We start from the raw sequence: 16,809 nt of genomic DNA, 5'->3' as shown, positions 1-16,809 counted from the left end.
GTTAATTGATAAATATAATCTATTAACATGTCTATTTTTGAAAGCATTCTTACTTTATAGCATCTTTTCACACCTGCCTAAAACTTTTGCACAGTAATGCTGGATGAATGTGTATATACAGTATATATATACAGTGCCTTGCAAAAGTATGCAGACCCTTTCTGTGGTGTCTCATTTCATGAAGTTACAATATGATGCGTAAACATTTTTATTGAAAACTTGAAAAACTGAAGAATTTTAATGGTAAGATAAGTAACAGTAAATTTAAGCAAAAACTAGAGACAGAAATTTAATTCAATATTTGGTGAAGCACTTTTGACTTTGGGCAAGTCTTTACCAACTTACTGTACACTGGCTTGGTGATTTGCCCATTCTTCTTTGTAGATATCCTATTTCAAGTTGTTTGAGGATTGCTTATGGATGGCAGTTTTCAGGTTTTTCCACAAACTCAAATAGGATTCATATCAGACTGGGCCACTCAAGGATATTCCCTTTCTTATTCTTTAGCCACTCCAGTGTAGCTTTGACCTTGTGCTTTGGATCATTGTCCTGCTAAAAGGTGATGTTTTGCCCTAGTTTTAAGTTTTTAACTTTGCGCCATCTATGTTTCCTTCAATCCTAACCAGCGTTCCAGTCTCTACTGAGGAGAAGCGTCCCCATAGCATGATGCTGCCACTCCCCCAGGCTTCGCTGTAGTGATGGTGCTGACTGGGAGTTGTGCAGTGTTGGGTCTGTGTCAAATTAAACGCTTTGCATTTAGACCATAAAGTTCAAATTTCGTCTCATCTGACCACAACAACTTTTGCCACATTTTTGCAGGAATATTTTTAGAAATGGCTTCCTTCTTGCCACCCTGCCATACAGGCTGGGACGTGTTAACCGCATAGGCTACATAGGCAGCAACCAAGGGCCTCTTACCACCAGGGGGCCTTAACGAGGAAAGTACAATGTTAATTATATTGTTGGTTGTTCAGTAATCACATTTCTCTGAGCTTTTGTCCTGAAAATATACCCATACCTATCGTGTCATTGAGAGAAGAAATTATTACTATCAGCACCTAGTTTAACATTTCTCGTGGTGCTATTCTTTTCAAAGTTTGACCTTACGTGGTTCTACAAAAGTGTCACATCCACACTGTAAACATGAGAGTGGGCAGGGCTGGCTCGCCCATTGGGCAAGTGTGTGCAACCGCAAAGGACAACAAGATGTGGGGGCGGTGCTGTCTACAAGGTTATAAACAGTGGCGAGAAAAAGTATGTGAACCCTTTGGAATTACCTGGATTTCTGCATAAATTGGTCATAAAATGTCATCTGATCTTCATTTAAGTAACAACAATAGACAAACACTAGTCAGCTTAAACTAATAACAGACAAACAATTATAAGAACATACGAAAGTTTACAAACAAGAGGAGGCCATTCGACCCATCGTGCTCGTTTGGTGTCCATTAATAACTGAGTGATCCAAGGATCCTATCCAGTCTGTTTATAAATGTTCCCAAATTTTCAGCTTCAACCACATCACTGGGGAGTTTGTTCCAGATTGTGACAACTCTCTGTGTAAAAAAGTGTCTCCTGTTTTCCGTCATGAATGCCTTGAAGCCCAATTTCCATTTTTGTCCCCGGGTGCATGTGTCCCTGCTGATCTGGAAAAGCTCCTCTGGTTTGATGTGGTCGATGCCTTTCATGATTTTGAAGACTTGAATCAAGTCCCCACGTAGTCTCCTCTGTTCCAGGGTGAAAAGGTTCAGTTCCCTCAGTCTCTCAGTAGGGCATTCCCTTCAGACCTGGAATAAGTCTGGTTGCTCTCCTCTGAACTGCCTCTAGAGCAGCGACATCTTTCTTGAAGTGTGGAGCCCAGAACTGTCCACAGTATCCAGATGAGCTCTAACTAGTGCATTGTACAGTCTGAACATTACTGCCCTTGTTCTCAATTCTACACTTTTGACAATATACCCTAACATCCTGTTTGCCTTTTTTATTGCTTCCCCACATTGTTTGGATGGAGAAAGTGAGGAGTCCACATAGACTCCTAGGTCTTTCTCATGCATTACTTCATCTAGTTATATTCCTCCCATAGTATCAGGTGTCGGCCCACAACTGAATATTATCCTTAAGTCCCTTTGAATAACCTGTGCTGCCGAGATTGTATCTGCTGATTCACCTATTTTAGTATCATCTGCAAATTAGACAAGGTTGCTAACTATCCCAGAGTCCAGATCATTAATATGGATTAGAAAAAGCAAAGGCTCTAGTACTGATCCCTGTGGAACTCCACTAACAACCTCACTCCAGTTAGAAGCGACTCCTCTAATCGACACCCTCTGTTTCCTATACATCAACCAGTTCATAATCCATCTACTTACATTACCCTGAATGCCTACAGCTTCCAATTTGAGGATCAATCTTTGGTGTGGAACCTTATCAAAAGCTTTTTGAAAATCTAAGTATCATATCATATGCTTTCACGTGATCTACAGCTGCAGTTGCATGTTCAAAGAACTCTAATAGATTAGTAAAACATAATCTGCCTCGTCTTTACCCATGCTGACTATCTCCAAGAATATGGTTCTCATTAAGATGCTCCTCTATTTTCTGTTTCCAACATTTTACAGGTGATGCAGGTGAGACTGATTGGTCTGTAATTTCCTGGCTCAGTTTTGTCCCCTTTCTTGTGGATTGGTATGACATTTACCGTCTTCCAGTCAGTGGGCACATCCCCTGTTCTAAGTGTCATTTGGAATATTTGAGTTAGTGGCCAAAAAATAATATCCCACATTTCTTTAAGTACTGTTGGAAATATACCATCTGGTCCAGGTGATTTGTTTGTTTTTAATTCTGCTAGTCCCTTTAGTACCTCCTCCTCATTTATCATGATCTCTCTTAGGGTTTGACTGGACTGGTTGTTTACCTGTGGCATGTTATCAATTTTTTCTTTTGTAAAAACCTCTGTGAAATACTCGTACATCGAACATTTGCCACATCTTGTTCATTTTCCAGGATACTTCAATTTTTGCCCTTTGGCTGTTTCAGTTATTCCTTTATTGACCTCTTGCTGTTGTAGTATTGAAAAAAGCTCTTAACATTAGTTTTAGCTCCAAGAGCTATGTTTCTTTCTATTTCCTCTTTGTTTTCCTGATCCCTTTCTTAAGATCTCTTTGCAGTTCAACATATTCTTTGTATTTTGTTTCATCTCCATCCCTTTTGTATGTGCTATACAACATTTTCTTTCTCTTGATATTTTTTCGCATACCTCTGTTAAACCATTTTGGCCAATCATGGGCGGCACTTGACCCTATTTAAGGGTCAACCCCCCTAACAATAATAGGGATATGAAGTAACGGTGTGGTAAAATAGTCTGACAAAGCACCATCAGCCTCCCCTTGTATTTTCACTCAGCTCCCCTAAAAATATTACAAGACAAGAATCGAAGAATGTAGAAGTAACATCGCAAATAGCAACTCTCGCCCGCTCAGACCCGAGAAACCCTCCCCCCCGCTCTGACACTGGATCAAAAAACTGTCAGCACCACCCCCCTACCGCTCTTACACCAAAAAAAACTACGTAAACCCCTGTGGCCAGTGTTTTTTGGTCCTCAATTTGGTTTTGGTACAAATTGTTCCTGAGCCTCAAGTAGTATAATCTTAAAATATAACCATCCATTTTCAACTGAATCTGTATCCAGTGTGCTCCAGTCTAACTCTTCTAAGTTCCACCTCATACCTTCAAGGTTTGCTTTTCTAAAATTGTAGATCATTGTTTTAGACTTGGTCCTTGTTTTTTGAAAGAATGCCTCAAAGCTAACCACATTGTGATCACAGTTTGCCATTGGTTCTCTGACTATTTACCATCTCAACCATTTCTATTTCTGCTTCTGTAGTCCCAACTGGGCTTTCCCAGTCTATGTTTGGGAAATTGAAGTCCCCCATTATAACAGCCACATCCTTGCTACATGCAGTCCTGATTACATTGTACACTGTACTTTCTGAATATCTGAATTGGGTGGTCTGTAACATACTCCTACCGCTAATCCTCCAGATCTTTTATTCAAAATTTTAACCCACAAAGATTCTGTTTCGTTACTGGGATCTAATTTGAGTTCTTCTGCCTCAATGTCATTTCTGACATATAATGCTACCCCACCCCCTCATCGATTTTGCCTGTCTCTCCTAAACTGTGTGTATCCTTTCAACTTGTATTCATCCCCATAATTTTCTGTAAGCCATGTTTCCGTCACTCCTACAACATCATAGTCACCCGCCAGCACTGTGACTTCTGGGTCTAACATCTTGCTCCTTATACTCTTGGTTTTCTTTCCTTAGTGTCACATCTCCCATTGTCCCCTGTCCCCCTGGTCCCTAGTTTAAAAGATTCTCAATCACTCTGCACATACACTCTCCCAATGCATTAGCCCCCCCCTTCTGTTTAGATGTAGACCGTCCGGTTTGTACAGGTCCCATCTATCCCAGAAGAAAGACCAATGCTCCATAAACCTAAACCCCTCTTCCCTACACCAAGATTTGAACCACGTGTTAAACTTTCTAATCTCTGCCTGTCTCCCTGGCCTGGCACGTGGTACCGGAAGTATTTCAGAGAAAACTATCGTGGAGGTTCTGCTCTTTAGTTTCTTTCCTAACTCTTTAAATTTGTCTTGCAGAACCTCTGCCCTACCTTTTCGTCTGTCATTGGTGCCCTCCCATCACCCTCGGAGCTGTCACTGTCCAACTCGGTGTCCAGCAGTTGGAATCTGTTGGGCAATTCTAGCTCTTGGGGTGTCTCTAAGGGATGTGCATGCCCTGTTCTGTGGTTACAACCTACTGTAACCCAGCAGTTCTGTACAATTTCCTGCTCTAAGGTCTCAACTCTCCAAGGTTTAGGCGTGCACACCATGTATCCAATGGGCTGATTGACTAATTCTTCTATATCACTAATACAGCGCAGATCAACAAGCTGAGCCTCAAGATTCACAAATTAAATCTTCTTGGATGAGTTTATCCAGGAAGGCAATCATTCTGAAAACCTGATACTGTAGTGGCCACATGCTTCTAAATTTTGCACATTTTTTATTTTATTTTTTATTTTTTATTTTTTGGCGGCTCTTGGATTCTGTCCCCATGTCAACTGTTTGACTTTTTTTTTTGTCACGAGAAACAGCACAGCTCTTTCTCAACAGCAGCTTTAAGTACCTTTTGTCTACCTGCCCCCGATTCACACCTAACTGGCTCCAACTGGATCCACCTGGCACAACTCTAGTTTTCTAAGAATTGAAGGTGCATCTTGACAAAATTGCCTGTATTTAGTATCATAAAGATAATTACTTAAAGTCACAAGGGGGAAACCTTGAAGATCAAAACCTCTTCTTAGAAGGGGAATATATTGACCTTACTCCTAAACTTAATATGTCTTGGGATTTTTTGTTTATTTCTTGCTACATCTCATCTGTTTCCAAAGTAATGAAAATGAATCAATTGATTATAAACTGGTAGCTGTGTTTTAGAAGGTTGAGACTAAGATGTTCACAAAATTATCTTCTCTTGTGAGAGGCTAATTCTTGGTAATATTTCATTAAATCCACAAGCTTTACTTAAGAAATTGTGCCGTTTATGCTCTACTGCACCATATAAACATTTTTGTAATACCTATTTTCATGTTAAACTTTTCAAAAGTAAATAAGTAAATACATACATAAATAAAAAGGTCAATGTTAATATTTTAAAAATTAAAAATAATGTTTTTTAAAATTAAATATCTTAATAAGTATACACATTTATTTATGTTTTGATTGTTAATGTATGCACTGTAAATAATGTAACTGCTGTCTGAATTTGCTTCCTCTGAGGAAGCAGTTCACCACCTCAACTGAATTATTTCTTTAGAGAAAAACTTTTAATAAATAAATGAACCTAATTATATACATATCAAAATAATTCTGTTAAGCAGTAAACTAAAATTACCATTGAAACTTCTGACAGCTCTCCTTTATTCTTTAGAAGTACAGGCATTCACATTGCTCAGGATGGAGAGAAGGGCTCACCATAGACAGATGGTGCTTATAAATAGTTGTCCCTGAAGTCAGATTTCACTGCTTATTCTGTAATTAATTAATTGTTTAAGGTGACAGCGTGTGATGCAAAGAACACTGTGCAGTTGTCTTGACTGACAGCTATTTTCCTTTTATTTCTCTTCCATAGTATTTGAATATGTATATGGAAATCTCGACTGCTCTGGGAGATAATGATGGCCTGGGAAAAGCATGTAAAGCCATTGCCAAATCTCTGGAAAGGTGAGTGTTGATAAGCTCTCTGTAGACTTTGAGACTATGGGCTCGATTAAATCAAAAATGTTTGCTCTGCAAATTGATTGCTGAGGCATTAGTGGCATTATTGCAAATTGATTTTGCCCTGCTAAACTTTCGAGTTTTAAACCTTAAATGATTTGTGCTGCCAAACAACCTTCTAACAGATCTTGTTTCACACTACAGTGCAAACAGTATTGCTCTACTTCTATTTTTTATGATGTCTTCCTCCTTTACATGTATTTCAGGTATTGTTTTGTGGGAATAATAAAGGGGTGCTGACAGAAAAGTCAGAGCAAGGGTGTAGGAGTGCTATGGATTCATTATTAAGCCTCACTTGTGCTAACTACAACCTTATGTATGGATAATTAAGGAAAAAACACATGATCAAAAGCCATGTTTTCAAATTAAAGACATTTTCCATTTGTTTATAAGTATTACACATCACGAAAGAGGTGGGCTGTGTTCCTTTAAATTTTAAAAGGAAAGAAATGCAGACTCACCAGTGGTCAGATTCAACTTATTCCAGATGGGGTATATCTAAAAGAAGGACAGATTTAATTCAGGCTTCTGTGTATCCGTTTGTATTAGGTAATCTACATATTGCTGTTAACAAATATCAACATAATTCCTTTTTCAGATATCTAAGGACAAATTATCAATAACAGATGCATTGATAACTTATTGCATCTCAAAAAAATATCTAAATGCCCCCCCTTAACCTTATTGCAACTCACTCTTTCTCACTCTCTCTCTCTCTCTGGATGACATCCTCCCCAAGATGTTTCCACTTGCTTCACTTTACAGCTTCTCTTTTCCATGTCACGCTAAGTTTATTATTTAATCTTACCATGTTTTATATGGTCATCTTCTAGGTCTTTTTTCATCTATTTTTTCCTTTGTCCATCTCTGATCTGTATTTAATATGTCCAGCCCATTGCCATTTTCACTTTCATCGATGTCACATATTTTTGTTTGTTCTCTGATCCATTCATTTCTTTTTCATCTCTTATTGTTATTCCAAGCATACATCTTTCCTTGCTTCTTTGTGTTGCCCAACGTTTCTGTAACATTTTTGCGTTAAGTGACCGGGTTTCACAGCCGTAAGTGAGCACTGGTAGTATGCATTGATCAAATACTAGATAGATTTCCTTTCAACAACGTGCTATTGCTCTCCATCCAATCTTCTTTTGATTTCTTCCTAATATCTCAGTTTATACATATATATATATATATATATATATATATATATATATATATATAGATAGATAGATAGATAGATAGATAGATAGATAGATAGATAGATACAAAAGTGATATACATTTTAAAAGACATTATTTATAAGTGTGACTATAAAATTGGAATAATAGTACAATAAAAATGAATACATTTCAACCTGTGCAACAATCAAGCAGATATTTATTAATTTTACATGAGCACAGCAGTTGAGCACAGGTTAATGTTTAACTGGGACCTGGCGCATGGTGTCACATATCGCAGTTGTAGTAATGGTGGTATAGCTTGACATTTTTCCAGGGGGGAACAAAGAAACTAAAATGCATTATTATTTTGTGTGTAATTGCTATCATTAGCATAGCGACAGCAATGTAGCTGGATTTGTCTGATGCACAGATTCTCATATGAACATGACATCGAATGCCATCGACCCCCAACCTATGCCACTGCTTTCAATGTGGCCATACATCTTTTCCATACCATATAAATAGCAGTATAAATGGTATTATGGATTAATTTACATGAACTGCTTTGCATACCTAAATTAGGTAAAGCATATGTAGAGGTCTGGATGATGTGCTTACAACCGTATATTATTTTTCCTTCTAAACATTTCTAATTTGTTTTTGGTTTGTTTAGGCTATTATTATTATTATTATTATTATTATTATTATTATTATTATTATTATTATTATTATTATTATTATTATTATATTATTTATACCAGTGCGTTACATACATAAACTTTATTACATTTTGGAAGTCACACTGGCAAAGCTTGTCTCCTCCCTGTTCGCAGCTCCTGATAGTTTAGATTTCTTACGGACTGAAGTGGCGCTGTGATATTCAGAGCTGTGACTCTCCCGCAACTTTTCGCCTTAGCGGCATGCAATTTTTTTTTGTTTAATCGGGCCCTTTTGTTCACTTGATAGGTGGATGTAATTAATGGTTGTAATACATTGTTTTTTTTCTTAGAAAATTTGGAATAGACTATTATTTTTTGTGTTTTCTCCCCCAAAGTTTTGGAATCGCCAATTGTGCTAATGCATCATGGCCCATTGCCATGTCCCCCAATACCACATGTGGGGAGGGTGAGTATGACTGGGATGCTCCAATCCCAGCAGCCCTCAAGCCGACCGTCATTTTACACACAGGTTCAGTCCGTCTCTGCAGAACTGCCCCGGTAGCGAGTAGAGGATGCTCGTTAGCAATGAGCCGACAGAGACCCAGCCGATTTAGCCCTCCCTAGCCCAGGCAGCACAGGGCCAATGGTGTGCCACCGCTGAGCACTCCCGGACAGTATGCAAATGTAGGTTGATCCAAAAATAACAATGTTTTGGACATTAATTAATATTCTACTATAATATTCGTGATATTTAATTAAAAAATGAAGTCAGGAAAACTGATTAATTTAATTAACAATATTTCATTTCTTACTGACTGCAGTAAGGTGTTCTCACTGTTGCACTCAACTTATTCCAGATGGGGTATATCTAAAAGAAGGACAGATTTAATTCAGGCTACTGTGTATCCATTTGTATTAGGTAGTTTACATATTGTTGTTAAAAATATCAACATAATAGTATTTCTCAAGTTAAGCTTTGACTGTGGTGTTATCTTCAGCTTCCACCAAGAAATTAGTGTAAACATATGTTCTTATAGTTTATCTACCATACAACCAAATTTTTACAGTTATATATATACAGCAAATGTATATTGTCACCAGAGGTGAAGGTCTGGGTGGTCTGTGGAAATGTGGTCTGTGGTTAAAAAAACTTTGAAAAACACTGTTATAGATTAACCGATCCCATTCTTTGCATACCTTGCAACCACCTAACCTTGCAGATGTCCTTCAAAGGAGAAATCTGAGTATCTCATATTCCATACATACAATTATGTGTTTTAATTATTGTCTCCGTACTATAATTGAAGTTAATGTTTCTAGATTAGATATTATTGCTGCATAATCCAAGGAACTATCATGTAAATCTTCAAATTTGTCATTTTTATTATATGTGAAGTTTATACAGGGAAAATTATATAATGAGATTTTATATTTAAGGCTAATTTTATATCAATAATTGCTAACTCTGAATTACTATCAATGTTTCTAAGATCCCCATGGCAATGTAATGGCTATTCAAGGGTTTTACCTAGAAAACGTGACGTTCCCAGATTTATTCCATTTGGCCTTTAGCCAAAACAGAAATGCAGAATTTAAATAAGGCACAGTATACACTTAATAAGAAATATTCTGCAAAATTAAATACTGTACAGGCTTATAAAGACATTCTGTAAACATCAAGTATACTGGGTATTTTAGTGATATAATGTGTAATAGAGTGAAACTAAATTTCCTATATGTAAAACATGGAATGTATGACATATGGTGTAGCTGCTTAATCCCGGATTAAATTTTTCATGCAGTGTAATCCAGTATAACACAATATAAATTGTATATCTGATGTAAATATCAGATCTATGTTTAAAATAACCAACATAAGTAATATAAAAATAAGTAGATGTGTTATACATTGTTTTTAATGCTGCTGATTTTAATTTATTATTACTGGGATACAGATGACCTCAACACTTAAATGCTCAGGTAACAAAATTAATCATTCTCTAGTTTTAAAATCGTATGTTTTATGTTTTCTGCATGTAATATTTGCATTAACCTTACAATGCCTTTATCAAATATAAGTGCAAATCTACCTTAAATAACAAAAGCATTATTATTAGAAGTATTATTATTATTATTATTATTATTATTATTATTATTATTATTATTATTATTATTATTATAGTTAATTAATAACATGACTAAAACAATTGAAAGATAGATCCCATTGCTAATGTGTATCATATTGTTTTGCATTTTAAGCAAGTTGAGAATATAAAATGTTTACTCCCAACAAACCATCAGTCATTCCAAGTTATATCTATCACATGTAGAAATATTGCCAGCAATATTGCTTCCAAATTAGACCCACGCTGACTCTCTTAAGCAATATCTCAAGATGCGATGGTGCTCACTACAGTAAGCAACTCTGTAGCAATTTCTGTGTTCTTTTTTACCTTTCTGTGTTGAAGGTAAAAAACAACTCTAAGTTCTGAGCAGCTGTGGATAGTGTTTCAATCATCGCTTTCTAGGGTCAATAGGAGGCTTAGTCTAAACAGAAATGCTGCATTGAAGCTGAATAACATTTTCCACTTGTTGGATTAAGCTTTCTTTTTTTTCCATTTTACTCTTCACACTTAGATTTTCCTTATATACAATTAAACGCCCCAGTAAGCGGAGGATTTTCATTAAATTGGACCTGTGAGTCTTATATGAAATTTCCAAAAATGACCACAGAAATAATTACATGGGTAGTGTTTACATTAATTCATGAAATAGAAGCAGCCTTTTAGATTTCCACCTGTCACCGATCCCATTTGCTTTATTACTAGCAGCTCAGGCCCACAAACTTGGTGGTACAATCGTCAAACCCCTGAGTGGCGGTTTCATCCCTGCTCTATTTGATTTTTCCACTCTGAGCAAATGATTAAGTTTTCATGCATTGGTTCAACCAAAATCTATGTTCACTCAACCACATCCTTTATTGATTACTTCTAGTGCAAACAGTAGGCCAAGTGTGATATACATAATTGGACAGTTGTCAAGGGAGGTGGGTGTTAACAGTCCTGTTTTCCCAGTTGGAAATTGGAAACACCTTGATACACAAATAGTCTGCACTATCTCATTCTCAATCTCTGGACCCTGGGATTTTCTTTCCTCACAAGATATTTTCATTGATATCTAAAGTGACAGACAATACATAGATCAGTTAAATACGAGCAACTCCAACAACTTTTTTATATATTTTTTAACTGATACATTTCAGAAAGAATCTAATTTTGTGTTTGTATAATATGGACATGGTTATTACGGTGTGTACTTTTTATGTGTAATCTCATTTGAAACAAGTGGCCGATGTAACAAAACATTGTTCTTGGGACCCTTAATGGTATTTAAACTGCAGAACCTTAATCATATCCTTTGCTTTAGATGAGTTCTACATGTCCTTGAATTATCTTGAATTGAATTATTATTATTATTATTATTATTATTATTATTATTATTTTTATTTCTTGGCAGACGCCAGGGCGACTTACAACATAAGTGCAAACTTACAACTTAAGTGCAGAACCTTTTATCATGATTTATCAAGTTATATGTACAATACACAGCTAGCTGTTTTCCTTATTTAAAATACATATTTGCCTGTGTCGTGATGTGATCAATGCGTTGTGTGTGCATGTGTGTGTATGCATTTATACTCTTAGTTTTAATGGTCACAGAAAGATTTACAGAGCATCTGGGGGTGACAATTTTATTTTGGCCGATTTATCCTCATGCATACACAAATACATACATAATCTTAATCTCCACTATAAAAGTCCACAAAATAATGTAATTACCAAGCTATCTCTGAAGTAAAACAGTAGCATGAAATGTTCACCTTTTTCTACCACTGTATTACTACAGGAAACAAGGAACTTTGTCACTGGAAAAATATCTTAAATGTTTCCAACCCAACTCTTTTACTTGATTTCTTCTGTGTGGAACCACCATGAAATGATTGTCACATAGTAACATTTTATCTGTTTTCCCTCCCAACAAACATATTGTTCTGCCTTTAGTTCTGTGGTTTAGTAACATTTATTTTGTCTTTGTGGATTTGTAGTATTAAAGCCACAAAACAATTATTATGTAGTAGATTAATAAATGTCATCAGTCAAAAGTGTGAAGGATGATGTCACAGAGATGTTTAAGCAACATACAACACATCTGAGTGATAGGCAAGCTTTAATATTGGAAAGGAAACTGATTGTACTACAGAATATTACTGAAAAAACAGTTCATATACAGTACTGTGTTTCTAACTTACACTATATGAATACAAGTTGAATCTCTTGCTTTATTATTTCAGTGAAGGAAAAGTATCTGAGTCCATTGAATATCTGGAGAAATGTGTTGAAGTATCACAAGGCAGTGACCAGAGTTTAGAAGAGGCTTGTATGTGCTTGGGCATCATTTTCAATTCCAGGGTAAGTTCTTGTGAATAATTTCAATATAATGAATGTAGAGAATATGCCTGAAGATGCATACAGTGCATGAAGAAATCCATACACCATCAGGAATGTATTTAAAGAATTGCAGCTCCTGTGAAATATAGCACACCAACAATGTTATATATTTCTTAGATCCGTCTGTTTTACACCAGATATAGCCAGAGACCTTCCAATTTACTTCACTGAACTTCATTGATACAACTTACTCCTTCATTATATAACAAACTAATGACACAATAGTCTTTGTCAAAATGAATAAACAAATATCACTATCAAGTGAACAAATTAATAAACATATATGTAGGTCAGTGTTTTATGTCATTTCTAATATTTTTGTAATGTTGTGTAATTACTTAATACCATTTGGTGATGGAATTCTTACACAGTCACACAGTGTGAAAAGGATCATTAGTATGCAAGCTATGTATTTATATTTTCATATCCCCCCATTACACTAAATTCATGTAACATATGGGGTTTTCTTTATACATATATATGCTTGGATTAAAAATGACAACCAGGCAGTCTTACAAGCCTAAGAAAGGAAGAATCAACATCAACTATGAGTGATAAAATGTCTTATTCTTCTCAAAAGCTCCATCAGAGTACATGAATGTCTGACATTTTACTACAAACATTTCTTAGAAAAAACTTAAGTTTTCTATTATTGTCCATTCATCCTGAATGTTCTCCCAGAGAAGAGTTATGTATATATGCAGCATATATATACACAGGATAAAAAAATAGAAACCCAGTGGTCAATTGATGTCTTGGCATCTCCCATGTGTGAGTCATATCACATATTCCTCAGAGATATCGTTGGTATGACACACAAGTATCAGTAGGCTGAGGAAAAAACAAAGATATTTCAGACTGCCAGAAGAGTTTTATTGATGACACATGGCTGTCACAGGACTATGCTAAGTAACTAGTTCACAGGTGTACAATGTGTAGTGCATCAGAGTTGCATTTCTCCAAAGAACCAACTCTTGTAAGACGTTTGACCAGTAGAGCTCAATTCATTAGAATAGATCAGACACAAACACAAGTTCAAAAGATACAAACCATTCTTTATTATTAAACAAAGTTAGCTTACTATGCTAAATTACTAAAAGTATAGATACAAGTAAATACAAATACATTGAATGACTAATGACACACACACACACACACACATAGACAAGAAAGGAGACATAGAAGATCTGAAGAACTATAGGCCCGTTATTCTACTTTCCATCTTACACAAAGTATTTACAAAGATATTAACACATCGCCTTCAAGACACACTGGACTTCCAACCAAGAGAACAAGCTGATACAGAAGTGGATTTAACACAATGGATCATATACAAGTTGTCTGAGAAGTATTGGAAAGATGCAGAGTATGAGCTGCCTCTGTGCCTAGCCCACAGTAGTTGTTCACTATGATAAAGCATTTGATTCAATATATACAAACTCAGTCATCAGAGCTCTAAGACATCAACATATTGAGGAAACCCATGTAACTCTTATGAAATATATCTTCAACAATCCAACTCCACCAAGACACTGACCACATCAAGATTTGTATAGGAGTACGTCAAGGTGACACAATCTCCTCAAAACTGTTAATGTCAACTCTTGAAGAAAAGGCTGGGAAGAAAAAGGAATCAAATTAAACTGAGCTTATTTTAACAAATTATGATTTGTCAATGACATCTTCATATTTGCAATAGCATCTGAAGACCTACAGCTTCAAATTCAAGAACTCTCAGATGCAAGCAAGAAAACTGGACATAAAATGGACCCGAGTAAAACTAAAGTCATGTTTAACACCTTTGCTACATCTGTGAAAATTTAAGTAGATCAACGGATACTCGAAGTCAAAACGTATGTCTACCTTGGACAACAAATCAGCACAGACAGATATATTATGGAAAAAATCAAAAGAAGAGTAAAAATGGGATGGAGTGCATTTGGAAGAATTAGCACGCTGCTGGAAGGAAATCTACCCACTTGCCTGAAGAGAAAAGTATTTGATCAATGCATACTACCAGTGCTCACTTATGGACTTGAAACCTGTTCACTTAATGCAAAAATTATACAGAAACTGCGGACGACATACATAAAGGAACATGAAAATGTGTAGGTTTGGAATACCAAGAAGAGACTGAAAAAGAAATGAATGGATTCGAGTGAAAATGTTAAAATGGCAACAGGCTGGACACATTACAAGAAGAACAAATCAAAGATGGAAAAAATAAGTTATTGAATGGATCCCAATAATTGAAAACATCTTTTGGAGTGGATCAATATATGGTGATGGTGATCCATTCATTTGTTTCTATCTCTTGTTATCCCAAGCATACATCTTTCCATGGTTCTTTGTGTCATCTGCAGCTTCTGTAACATTTGTGCATTTAGTGACCAGGTTTCAAAGCCATATGTAAGCATATATATGCTCTATCTTACTTTAATTATGCCCAATATACTATTTATTATCTCTGCTTTAATAGAATTAAGAAAAGTTCCCTGAGATTCATTGCATATTAATTACATACATGCTAGGATGGATAGAAAAAACTATAATTCCTAATTTAATATTTTCTAAATTTAATTACTATTTCTGTATAATTAATTTATAGATCTAACAGTGAAATACCTTAAGGGTAAGTAAGGATCACTATGAATGAATATCTATAAGAGCTAATTTCTCACTGAACATGACTTTAGCTCTGAGTAAGATGTCAGAAAGAGAGGATGTAAAACCACCAGAAGGTAGGGGTTTGGTATCATTCACAATCCTTTTTTTGACAGGCATTTATATTTTACAAGTGGGTTTTGAGTTCTCAGGAAATTATTATGTTTTGAGCATTTGCAAGCACAGGAGAAAGCAATCGCTAAATACAGGAAGAAAGTAACATATGCATACAGTTATGCAAAAATTAAATATTAATTGCTTAAAGAGTAAGTACTGCATTTTGCCACCACAATTCCAGTAACATGCTTGTTTTCTTGTCACTGTTCACAATCTGACAAGTTTTTTTTAAATCACGAGTATGAAGTTCAGTGCAGCAACTTTCAAGATCGCTTGGAGCCACAGAGATGTATCCTCCAGGCTGTTTCTGTCGATTGTCACTGACAGTCACTGTGGCAGCAGTTCCCCCTGCATTCCCCTGCACATTACCAGTTGTGTTTAATGCTTTTTTGAGAATAATGCATATAATTATTTCAAATTTCAGGTTTCCCCAGTGTGTTGTGAGCAATAGACTGTACACATATGCCTTTAACATTCTGTTTATTGTTACAATATTTATAAAAATGGAAAACACACCAATTCTGCCAATGTCCAGGTGATTTGTGATTTAAACTTAATAAGCACAAATGCAGTACCAAAGTATCTGTGTTGGAGGAAAATAATACCTTACATAAGTAATAGAAATACGTGAACAATGCCGTGTGAAGTCTCTGATAAATACTTAGATATGTTGATATTTTTTTATTAACACATCAATGAAAAACCCTACCTATATCGTATATGAACTAATAATACAAAATCTTAAACATAATGACATTCACATATGATACCCTGCACCTGTAAATGAACAATGGAAAATACATAAGATATTTTTTTAACTCTGCACAACAAAGACGCTACATGCAGTATGTTTGTGCTGTGACTGGCCTTTCATAGTACATCTACCCAAAAGTCTTTTTGAGAGGAACCAAAAAAGACCATTATAAATCGAATAGATATATTGCCCAGCTAAAAAGAAGCCCTTTGATATTTTTATACAGCTTTGTAGGTTTGCCTTTGCGTTTGGGGAATAAAAGGCAAACACCTGGCTGATAACTCCAGAAACTGCATGACCTTTCACTGTCGGTTGATGAGATGTTCTAACGGAACACAATGTTAGTCTCATCCTATCAACTAGGTATTACATTAAATCAAACAAGAGAGAGAGAGATTGAGGTTAGAAAAAAGATAAACTCACGTTCCAGTGTTGACTTAATGAAATTTACACACACTACACCCCGGCCAGGAATTTCAGACTCCCTCAATGCCTCTTTGTTTCATATTTAAAGGAATTCCCAATACGCAGAAGGTTACTGTCCTGTTTTTGTTACTCAGGCAATCAAATAGTGTCTACAAGGTTACCCCTGAATATCCAGTGGGCTTTT

General features: G+C 35.9%; 1 protein-coding gene across 1 annotated transcript in view; it reads left to right on the top strand.

The window, feature by feature from the left end:
- ttc29 (tetratricopeptide repeat domain 29) overlaps positions 1–16,809 on the top strand; it is a 132,039-nt gene that overhangs the window by 90,411 nt on the left and 24,819 nt on the right. The window contains exons 9-10 of the mRNA XM_066718443.1: positions 6,192–6,283; positions 12,508–12,625. Coding sequence (XP_066574540.1) covers positions 6,192–6,283; positions 12,508–12,625 — 210 coding nt within the window. The remainder of the gene's footprint in view (positions 1–6,191; positions 6,284–12,507; positions 12,626–16,809) is intronic.

Source organism: Amia ocellicauda, chromosome 12 (assembly GCF_036373705.1).
Source record: "Amia ocellicauda isolate fAmiCal2 chromosome 12, fAmiCal2.hap1, whole genome shotgun sequence".
In the NCBI taxonomy this organism is placed as follows: Eukaryota; Metazoa; Chordata; class Actinopteri; order Amiiformes; family Amiidae; genus Amia; species Amia ocellicauda.
The sequence above is the reverse complement of the archived record's forward strand: the minus strand, read 5'-3'. Positions and strand labels throughout refer to the sequence as shown.